Source organism: Chenopodium album, chromosome 1 (assembly GCF_948465745.1).
Source record: "Chenopodium album chromosome 1, dcCheAlbu1.1, whole genome shotgun sequence".
Taxonomy (NCBI): Eukaryota; Viridiplantae; Streptophyta; class Magnoliopsida; order Caryophyllales; family Amaranthaceae; genus Chenopodium; species Chenopodium album.
The window spans coordinates 26,775,936-26,787,973 of NC_137834.1; the positions used below are offsets into that span (position 1 = coordinate 26,775,936).

The 12,038-nt window shown below is 35.7% G+C and overlaps 1 protein-coding gene across 1 annotated transcript; it reads right to left on the reverse strand.

The window, feature by feature from the left end:
* Nucleotides 1-8: 8 nt before the first annotated feature.
* On the reverse strand, nt 9-7,936 carry LOC145577208 (calcium-dependent mitochondrial ATP-magnesium/phosphate carrier protein 2-like). The gene is made up of 4 exons (XM_081634785.1): nt 6,756-7,936; nt 1,302-2,087; nt 1,095-1,185; nt 9-688 (listed from the first exon to the last, which is right to left on the reverse strand). The coding sequence occupies exons 1-4, from the start codon at nt 7,174-7,176 to the stop codon at nt 511-513; spliced, it is 1,476 nt and encodes a 491-aa protein (XP_081490911.1). The 5' UTR covers nt 7,177-7,936; the 3' UTR covers nt 9-510.
* Nucleotides 7,937-12,038: the final 4,102 nt, after the last annotated feature.

Below are 12,038 nucleotides of genomic sequence, written 5' to 3' on the forward strand. Positions count from 1 at the left end.
AACGAAACAAGGTAAATCATTTCCATGGAATTTCACAAGGAAAGTAACCCATAAGAAAAGGAAAAAAAAAAAGTTTCAATAGGAATTTAATTCCTATGTGAATCAAACCAGTAAAGGCATGAAGATTAACTATTATGGCCTGCAAGAGGAGGCATAAAAGCTGTCTATAAAGCAGTGAAAATTTAAGGGGTTGGAATACACTTGCTGTTCTTATGAACGCAGACTTCCTCAAGTGACTACAAAATTGGTAATCAGCTGTTTCAATTATATTGCTGATCATACAACGATCATGATGACACATTGAGCATGGAGATATTCAAATCACTAATACGCAATTCTACCACGAAATCTAGAAGGAACTTTGGGGTATGTATTTAATTGAAACAATCATATATCAAAACTCAATAAGAACCATTATTCTTGGTCATCCATGTATTGAAGCATCAGTATTGCCAATATCATACCGATCTGTTAGCCATGTCAAGGGAAAACATCATGCAAAGCTATATCTTATTCCAGCTCCAGCCGCTTCTTCATGGCCTCATAAACCAGATAAGTAATACTTGCAGACGGAATCACTTTTAAAAGGTTGGGAAACAATCCTTTGTAAAATCCTCTTAATCTTTCCTTCTGAAAAGTGGTCCAAAAAACCTCAGACATCCCAGCTTTTGACTGGCTAGCTTGCATTCTGTAAACAGGAATCATATTAGGATTTATTAGAACTTCTATTTGGATCCGAAAGACTGGTAACTAGGCATCAAATGGGATCAAATAAAGGGCAACATGTCATTGTTACAAAATTTAGAAGTAAAACAAAATGAACATCCATAAATTAAGATGATAATCATCCTAGGGAAAAAAAAAAGGGTCAAGGGGGTGAGGTGTGGCAGCTAAATCCTCCTCGCCTTCACTTCCTTTTTATGCCCCCAACCATTCTAATAGCATTAGAAGATTTATAACATTATAATGTATATCCAAACCAGGAGATAATACATTCTAATAACATTATAACATGTGTTTCCAAACTAACAAATAATAACCATTTCATATATTGAAAAGGTTTGGGCGTTCGGCAATAGAAATCAGTTACTTACCTTGTCCTGACAACTTGCAATGGATAGACACAAGTTGCTCCCACAGCACCTGATATAGTTCCACAACCCAATTGCACAAGAGGTCCAGGTTCTACAGAGATTATAAAAGGTTCAATTTGAAGTATGAACTAACAAAATAAGTAAATACTTTAAGCAACTAACTATTCTACGAGCTAAAACACCGCAGATTTAGATTTAACAGCTTACCACTATCTTTGAGAATGTGTATTTTAGCCAAATCCTTCAGTGTTTCATAAGCAGCAAGATCAATGCCAGCATAAGGAACAATTCCCAGGAGAGAAGGGACAAGGCCCTTGTAGAAAGCTCGTAACCCTTCTTTCACCCATATATCTTTTGCTAATGTACCTATTCTAGGAACTTTTCCATCCAGACATTCAAATGTCTGCAACCGCGTCTTTACAAGATCAATTGGATAAATTGTGGTCTGTGCAACAGCGCCGGCTAGACCACCAGCAACAAGGCGGCCCATACCACCAATATCGGCCTTTTCTCCTCCTCTAGCATCCATTATGACTCCTTTAAGCAATTCATATGTGTAAAATCTGATAGCGCTTTCAGGTGCCACTTTCACAACATTTAATCCATTACCTCGAAAAAATGCAGGAATTTTCCCTTCTTTCCATATTTTCCTTACTTCTGGCATAATACGAGCATCCTTTGTCTGAACTTGTAAAACTACTTTCAAACGATCCAGAGGAGCAGTAGCGGTACGGGACGCAGCACCTGCAATACCTCCTGCAATTAAATATCTGCCAGCATGAACATGCTTGCTGACTCCTTCTGGTATAACAGTTTGTTCGCCAATATCAACAAGGCAGACTCTTTCCCAGTAATGATAGATATTTGCTATTGTTACTTCATGAGGATAAAGTAGAAGGAAGTCTCGCCATTCTTCAAAGGTTATAACACCATCATTATCCTTATCCACACGTTCAACAAACAGAGCAAGTTCCTCATCATTGATCTCGATCCCTACATAAGAAAGACTGCTGTGGCTTATAGGATGAACAGCAAGCAAACACAATTTAAAATGCAAGGAATAAAATGAACAAACAATAAACCAAAGAAGCAGCAAACACCATAAACATAAAAGGAAGTTAAATCTAGGAGCTTCAAAATGTTAACTCTATCAGCTTATACTAGGTGTACAGAAATGACATTACACGAGGAATCCTCTTCAAGATGATATGTACTCTATGACTACTCTTATGACTCAAACTATCACAAGTAGGTTGAATATTCTCCCATGCTATACTATCTTTAATTTACAGATATTGGATTATACTTCCAATAAATAAGTGATTATCTTTGGTCAACTCAATGCAAAAAGATGGGAAAAGCTTATAAAACAGCACAAACTCCTGGCAGAAAATGCACTTCACTGTAATTGTAATTCAATACCTGTTTACAGCTAAGATTTTAAAGAGGAACAAAAAAACATAAGCAGATGATGAGAATAACATACCACTCTGACCTGAAGGTTAAAAGAAAGCTAGAAAATGAGCAGTGAAAAGCTGTCCCCCACTCTTACTCCATGTACTTAATTTAAAAACACAAAATCACGAGTACATGAGATTTCCAGTCAAACCGTAATCAAAAGTTTTGTTAATTTGAATGGATATAATGATTTATACTCCATATGTAAATTTCAATGAAAACACCAGATGCCATATGAGATCTCTACATCTATCAGTTTCTCACATAATATGGCAACCCATACTTCTTCCCGCAAAAACTCGGAATTTGCTTTAGTGCAAAGTCTGCAGATCTCAAGCATCCTAACACCAAGTTTGGATAGAGAGAAATGGAAGGAAAGGAAGAGAAGAGAAAAGGAGGGTATTATCATCCCTTATTTGGATAACATATGGAAGGAAGAAAAGGGAGGGAATTGGATTCCTTTTCCTTTTTCTTTAATAAACCAAATCCTTCCAATATTGAAAAGAAAATAGAAGCTCACACTCTCCCTCCCCTTTGTTTCCTTACCCTTCTTTATACTTCCATCCCCTGGCTTTCCTTTCATAATTGCTATCCAAACATAGAGCAATAGAAACAGGGGGGACAGAGGGGGGGGGGGGGGGGGGGGAGAGAGAGAGAGAGAGAGAGATAAATCATAAACCAAGCTGTGCCATGACCAAGGCAACGGCTACCATTACTGGCTAGTATTGTGATCAGCTACACATGTATTCTCAAAAAGTAAGCTATAAATAGAAGAGGTAATAGTGATTCATCGTCATACTAATGAGCTAAATCTATGGTATACTTTTTTTTTTTTTTTAAAGGAAACCAAATGAACCAATCCAGTCCAAGTTGCATGCTTTGCTATAGCAGCACCAATCCAAAATAGCATTGATCCCATACAAAACCGGAGGTACATTTGATTTCTACATCTCCCCCAAAAAATAAAAAAATAAACAAACAAAATAAAATAAAAGATTTCTCTGCAAATAATGGTATCATCTTAGCAATCAGCACTATTCTCATGTAGCAGATTCCTCAAGATCTTTGAATGCAAGTGAAACCAGTTGAACCAAATTACGCTGCAAGAAATGGTTCTACATTATTGTTCCTTTCCATAAAGGCATACTCACGGGCTGGTGCAAATTGAATATTTTAAGATATGTTGCCTTAAGTAATCTTCTTAGTGTTGGTCATTAGACACCGCAACATTGACATGAGATCTAAATCCAACAATTTAATTCACGGTTGAACACCATCATTAACCACTTATTGATGGATAAATAATATAAATAAAGGGAAAAGAGGAGAAACAGAAAGATTTTAACAAACGAACAAGTTAGCCTATGTACCGGAAAATAAGGATGTTTGTTTACCTACATGCCCCTATTTATATGATGTGATTGCATCTAAGCTTTTCCTTGAGTGATTGAATTATTCAACTCTTGTGAATAGTGTTTGGACAATTATACCCTCTAAAATGTTAATTTATTTATTTGCTCTTATTAATGTTAATTGCCTCTTTCTATTTAGAATTCTAAAGAATAGTGTGCGGACATTAATACCCCCGAAAATATTTGTTTGCAGATTTTTCCATCATTAATGAGACCAACAACTTAAAGGGCTTTCTAAACATGGCTAGCTATGGCGCAGATGCGCGCGTTAGCCACCCTAGTCTTTTAAAAAGTTTGAAATAACTCTTTTGAATAGTGTCTAGACATTTTAAAAAGTTTGAAATAACTCTTTTGAATAGTGTCTAGACATTGTACCCTCTAAAATGTTTATTTACTTATTTTCCCTCATTAATGTTAATTGTTTTTTTTTTTTTAAATTATTACAATTAATGTGCGGACATTTAAACCGTTAAAAATATTTGTTTACATATTTCCCTCAATACTACTTTTTAAAACTAAAGTTGTGACATAAGCCAAATCGAAAAAGCTCCCCAAACATGACTAGCTATGGCGCACGCTTCGCGTACTCGAAATTATGGTAACTTGATCTACAGTAGATATGGACACATGGTAATATGGACACATGGTAGGTAATATGGACACATGGTAATATGGACATTGGACAATGGACAATGGTAGAGTTGGCATTGATTTTGTAACAAGAGATGAACAGAGGATCTGTGAAGTTATCACAGGCATATACCTACCTGCGTGACTAAGAAGCATGGTTATCTGTTAAGATAGCAGCAAGAGTGCTAGAGCAGCGAAGAAAATGACATTGGAAAATGGGTAGAAGAACATTGTGGTGATGTGCACGTAATTGTGCAAGACAATTATGCAGGGAGATAACAAGAGGAGTGGTTCTCTCTAGCTCATTGTCGAAGACTCTTTAGGTCATTTGCAGAATTGCAGTCCTTTGATTAAGTTTCGTTGCCCTATTATTTCCATGAATGATATTGCACTGCTCACTGTCATGTAACGTACATTGTTACCTAATTCACCACCTCATTACTCCTCCCCCCCCCCCCCCAATTAAAATCCTCCCCCCCCCCCCCCCCCCCAATTAAAATAAAAATAAAAAATAAAAATAAAAAAATAATAAAATAAAAAAAAAAAAAAACCAATGAAAGCGAATTATACTAGCGATTTGATAATTTTTGGCCTAATTTAACAAATAAGGTATCAAATCCCAATTCCATACCAGATCTCATACTAGGAGCTCAATCATAACGTTCTTTATTTCTTTTCGTAACATTCAAAGTAACTACTTCAGCTTTATCCTTTTAAATTTCATATGATTCTTTTTTCTTTCTCATCAAACATGAGGCATCTGTTTTGAGGTTAAATTGGAAATGTAATTATGGGAGTAATTGTTGGAGACAAACATATACAGCATATATACAAATATGAATACTTATATCATGTGCACAATTTTTTAGAGACACAGGCACATGGAATTTCAGATGCTATCAGCCGATCATATGTACCCATATCTAAAACTCGTAACATAAACGACTCTTCCCATCCACAATACAAGTCACTTGTGACTTTTCAAAAAACCCAAGGACTACCCTTACTCTCTTCAGTTATCAAATAATGTAAGCTACTCAGTTAAGTAAAGTGCATAAGTTGCTGTGCCTTAATGAAGGAAATTAGTAGCATACCCACTATGCCAGATCAGGTTATTAATGCTCATGTACACTTAACTGCTATCGGATAAAATAGTGTACGCTTCAACTTTCAGCAGTTCAACACCAGATATAATTATTGAAGCATGATACTAACCATGGACATCTTGCATTTTTTACAGAGATCTCTCAAGAGTTCAAAATGAATCAACCACACTAAAAAAAAAATTCTAAAAACAAGTTGAACCTACAAACAATAACTCTGCAAATCGGCAATAAATTTTAAAGTAATATTTCTCATTACTATTTTTAAGTTAACCATTGTCAAACACTTCAGAAATCTAATTCTATGCATGGAAACTCTATGAAGCTAATTCAAATAGTACATAAACCACCCTACACACAAAAACTATGAAGGTGATCCATAAATGATTAATCTTCGTCACAAGAACTCCCCAACTACGAAATGAATTTCTTAAAAATCAATGTCATAAATTTTTAAGTAATCCATTACATTTGAGAAGTTGTAAGTATGGAACAATTCCATGAAGCTATTTAATAGTCAGTTTATTAGATTGTTGAATTTATCAATTGATGATAGACTTGATATTGACAAGGAATAAAAAATTCATTTAAAAAAGAATATGCTACACTTTTCAAGAGTTGGCTAAAATAAGAGAATTTCTTCCATCGCAGTTACATCAAATATACAAAACTCAAACCTAACACATCAACTTTCAGCCCAGACCTCATGCATAACCTTGTACCGACATTATAACAATCACTAATTAAAATACCAACTAACAGGAAAAATCTATGAAATACATACATACTAATTAATAGCAAAAATGACAAATAGCCAAGCCAAACGGAATCGTAAGGCCAATATACTATACATTAAAACGGAGAAAACATATTGTATACCAAGATGATGCCAGATAAGTGAAACATAAGAATCGTAACAAGTTTACAAATAGTCTTTTGATTGTCTTCTGTTTGAAGCACAATGCCCATTTCGAATTATGCACAATAATATCACCAATCATACATGATAAAAGCACCACAAATTAAACATATACAATGAGATAAACATGTTAGTTTACCTGCTTTGAGAAGTGCATCATAGAGCTCTTCCGGCAAGATACACCCATTATGTTCCACATCAATAGTCTGAAAAATCCGATACAATTCGAGCTCTTTATCATCCATATACCTCCGAAACTCATCATAATCAACCCGCCCATCTTTATTTGCATCACAAACATGCAAAAGATCCCTAGCATACTTATAATCCGACGGAATCTGCAGCGCAGACAACCCAGTCTCAATCTGAACATTATCCAAAAACCCGGTACTCGATTTATCAAAAAAACTGAACAAACTACGAATCCTGAGCTCCCTTTCATCCTTAGTTTCTTGAAGAGCCAACAATACATGATCCATCGAAACCGGCCCCGGTTTCTTCACAGGATTACAACCCTCACATCTCTTCACATCGTTATCTTTCTTAATCTTCCCTTCCATATTCAGAGAAATTCCCTTATTTCGTTTTTCTTGTTGATCACAAATTAATAATACTGTAACACATCTAACATAACAAAACAAAAACCCAATTTATTTATAGCAATAAAACCCGTCAAACAATTTCCCAGTTCAATGTCACTCCAAATTCAAACTTCCCAAAGAATAAGGATCAAAAAAACCTAATTCCTCCAAAATTTGACTCTTTCAATTTAAAGGGTCAAATGGAGTTAACTTTATTGAATAATAATAAATAATAATAATGACAACAAACACCTACCAATTTTCGTAATCATCAAAAATCATGACCTAAATTTAACCGCTCAATCAAATTCAAAACAACAACAATCCGAAATCGATTCAACAGTAAACCGACTCGAATTCCAGTTAGAAATCGTCTAAATTCCGACTTTTGAAACCCTTACCAAAACACGAAAATAGACAATAAATTGAACGACCCAAGTCGAAATCCAATGTTTGGAAAAAAGGAAAATGAAGGGGTGAATTGAAGGTGAGGAGAAATGGCGGGAGGGAGGTGGGATCTCGACGAGGTCGCCGGAAACAATGGAGGAGGTCAGGTCATAGACGGCGGGGGAAGGGAGGAATTGACGGTGAAGAGAGAGAAAGGAGCATTGAAGAGGAGAGAGAAAAAAAGGGAGAATGTGGAAATTGTGATGCTGATTGATCGGAGACTGTGTAAGGTGTATGTATGACGCACAAAGATGGGGGAGAAACAAGGAAACATATGCGTTCAGATTTTTTAATTTCGATTATTTATTTATTAAAAGTATTGTTGAGTGTATATAGGCACATGCCGCACATAACATTTACGTAGGACTTTACTAAGCATGTATGTAAGAGGACGTTTTGAAGTTTTCAGTTACCGTGGTACATTTCATGTTTAGTGGTACATTTATAAGAGTGAGGGATAGCTCAAGTGGTTAGAGCTTCTCTCCCGATTTCAGAAAATTCTGAGATCGATTCTCACCCCGCCTTTGTGGCTCTCTAAACACCAAAAAAAAAAAAAAAGTGGTACATTTATGTGTACTATAATCCATGTACTCCGTATAATGTACCATTAATTATAAATTGCTTTAATGTGGTGGGTACAATACCCACATCCATACCTGCCCCACCGGGTACAAGATATGATCCATCCCCGCTCCATCACGCACTTGGATATTCATACCCACTTCATAACCGCCCTAAAATTGTCTGAAACGCATTGCCATGATGCTCTATTGTATCACATTAATGACAATTATATCAAATTAGATTAAGAAAATTGGGACTTTCATTATTCAAGCTTATTGGTTCTTAGAGGGTATCAAGTTTCATAAATTCTAAACTATTCTAAAAAAAAATGGTGCGGGTATAAGATGAGCACGAGGCGGAGCGGATATGGAGCGGGTCTACTCTAAAAACCATACCCGCCCCATCACCCATAGCGGGTACACATTTAATACCCATCCCCGACCCATCACCCGCCAAACCTCCCTCCATCCCCGCCCCACTTGGGCGGAGATGTGGCGGGTCTCACATTTAACCCGACCTACTGCCATCCCTGTGTGCCTATTGTTATTCATTATAGTTGTCGTTTCACAAAAAAAAAAAAAAAAAAAAAAAAAAAAAAAAAAAAAAACACTTGGCTTTTTAAATTTTTACATTAATATTTTTGGTTGCTTGAGAAAAAGGAAAAGGGACGGAGGAAAATAAGATTGTGGAATGTATGAGATGTTGCTGGGGTGGCATATTCTGATATTCTCGATCTTTTTTTTTTTTTGACGGGTTTCTCGATCTTAATGATGTTATCTTGTAGCTTCAAGGTGAGGGATCAAGAGTATTGCTTCTAGTTATTGGAAAATATATATATATATATATATATATATATATATATATATATATATATATATATATATATATATATATATATATATATTGTTTTTTATTTTCTAGAGTTAAAGTTTTGTTTCACTTCACTAGATAATGTGACAATTAAATTCGAACCCAACCCAATCAGAAGATAAAAAAACGATTTGAATATGTTAGAGATATGAGATATCAAGATCTTTTATTGTCTCTTTCAAAAATCCGATCACAAATATATTTTCCGATATCTCATATCTCTAACAGAATCCGTTTAAAAATAATTCGAATCCGAATAGAAGGCAGATCGGATTTAGACCCCTGCGCAAAGTCCGATCAAATCCGATCCGAGTCTGAGTATGAGGATATGCTTTATAACTTGCATTGGGACAATTGCTTGCTCGTTTGTAGCAAATTTTTTTCTAGTTTTTTACGCACCAATATGATATTAAAAAGACCTTATATATATATATATATATATATATATATATATATATATATATATATATATATATATATATATATATATATATATATATATATATATATATATATATATATATATATATATATATATATATAGACACACACACACACATGGGAATAAACGCGTCGTCAATTGTCTATCCATAGATCAAATACAATTTATACAACCTAAACAAACCTAATACGAGTATAAGGCAAGCATAGGGGTCGAACCACAGAGAACGGATAAACACCACCAAATGTTATCGACAATTAAGCTAGTCCGGAATAGGAGATAAATAAACTAAAGTCTAAAGATGCTAAAACAAGAAATAAAACATTAAGGGAAATGGTTTAGGTATAACATTCACTTGAACATAAACAAAGGCATAGAAATTGAATTAATTATGAACCAAACATGCATGAATATCGAAGTAAAAGATCCAATCTAGCCGCCTTCCGGGGTCAATTAGCTTCTCCTAACATAGCCTCTATGTTTCCACATTAGAACCATATACTAGGAGGTACTATTAAATAACAATCGATAGTAATGAACCTTAACTAAGTCAACTTCCGTTTCTTGTTAGCAAGGATTCACCTTTAATCAACCAACAATGTGCACTTGCAAGAAGATCAAAGAATATCAAGCATACAAAGACTTTAATCACAAATAAATCAATTCTAAACCCTAGAACATGCTCAAGATCCAACTACACCACAACCATCCCCTTAATGGGAAAATTACTCACTAATCATGCTAATAACAAGATTAATTAACAAATAATCAAGAATAAACATGATCAACAAGCAATACCAACAACTAAAATATAATCAAAATAAAGTAAATAAAAATAGAGGAGAGAGAGTTAAAGATTCTCTTTTATTGAATGTGAAAATCTACAAGCAAGATAGTCAATCTTCCTCTTCAATATCCAAGCTCAACAATGGTGAAACCCTTACTTTCTCTCTCTAAACTATCATAATCCTACCCTAAACCTAGAGAGAGAAGCTCTCCTAAAACTAATTAGAGAGTAGAATAGATGGTTCTTTAATAATAATCCCCTAATTACCCCAAAAATGGGTATATATACTAAGCTAGGAAAAATAGAAAAATAAAAGAAAAGAAAATAAAATAATTAAAAAGGAAAAGTAAAATAAGAACTAAATACAAAAATAAAAGAAAGAAATAAGAAAAAGGGAAAAGAAAAGAAAGAAATTAAAAATAAAAGAAAAAGAAAATAAACCCCCCCCCCCCAAAAAAAAAAAAAAATCCCACCAAAACAATCAGACTCTTTTTTCAAGCTTTCTTCTTCGAGGTTGGCTGCTCAAAAATGGGGGAATGATCCCATGTTTTGCATCTCACCAAATCAAACTAACAACCATCATCATCAAATCACTACCGCTCATCATCATTGAAAATCGGCATCAAGCAAACACCACCGTTCGATCCTCATTAAAAGCCATGTGCATAGCTCGTGAAATGGTTCGGTCGAACCATGGGTAGGTTCGACCGAACTACGGGGTTGTTCGGTCGAACCATGGGTATGTTCGACCACACCTATTCAATTTAGACAACTTCAAAAGTTTCAGACTGTTTTGGCACTTCGACCGAACTCCTATGCGGTTTGCCCGAACCCGATTAATTTGCGATTGCTCTGATTTTTGCCGTTGCTTATGCGAATTGGTGGTTTCATGACTGATTGTTGTAGGTGGACGGTGGTTGGTGAAGGTTGTAGGTGGAGCTGGTGGTTGTTACGGGGGTGATTGGTGGTGTAGTGCAGGCTGCTATTAATTGCGGGTTGGGTGGTGTTGTGAGGGATGTTGCGGGGTGTTGGTGGTTCAGGTGGTTTGGGTGGCTGCGTGGTGGTTGATTGCGCTGAGAGCTGGAGTGGGTTTTGGTGGACGGTGGTGTTGGTGTTGTTGTTGTAGGTTGCGCGGTGTTGTGAGGGTGAGTGAGCAGGGGAAAGGCTGGGTTGTTGTTGCGGCTGCGCGTGAAGGTGGTGGTGCGGCTGCTGTGAGTTGCGGTGGTGTTGGTGCGCTGCTGCAATTGGTGGAGGAAAATAGGAGGGTGCGGTTGTGGTGGCTGGTGAGTGGTGATTTTGGCGGTAGGTTGCTGCCACGGGAGTTGGTTGTAGGTGAATGAAATTGAGTGGCTGATGGTGGCTGTTTTGGTTGGTGAAAGGAGGCAGCAGTGGTGGTCGTTGGTGGAGGATGATAGGAGGTGGCTGCGGTGGTGTTGGCGGCTTATGCAGTCGGCAATTAACTTTTGACATGAATTCGGAAATCGAACTCACTTGACTTAAAACCCGAACACCTACACACAAAACCGAGGAAAGGGACAAAGAATAAAATAAATAAAACTAAGTAATAAAATAAAACTAAAAAAACTAAAATAGGAAATGAGATAATTAAAACTAAAACTAACAAAATTAAATAAAACACAAACAAATAAAAAATATGAAAAACACTCCAAACTAATTAAAATAAATAAAAGTAAAATAGAAATAAGAGAAATAAAACTAAAATTAAAAAAA

Bases quoted from the DNA above. Each gene is read 5' to 3' on its own strand.
- LOC145577208 (XM_081634785.1), bottom strand. From the start codon at position 7,176: ATGGAAGGGAAGATTAAGAAAGATAACGATGTGAAGAGATGTGAGGGT. The intron at 2,088-6,755 runs GTAAACTAACAT...TTTCTTATGTAG, and splicing joins TGATGCACTTCTCAAAGCAG to GGATCGAGATCAATGATGAG. The intron at 689-1,094 runs GTAAGTAACTGA...TCCTGTTTACAG, and splicing joins TTGCAAGTTGTCAGGACAAG to AATGCAAGCTAGCCAGTCAA.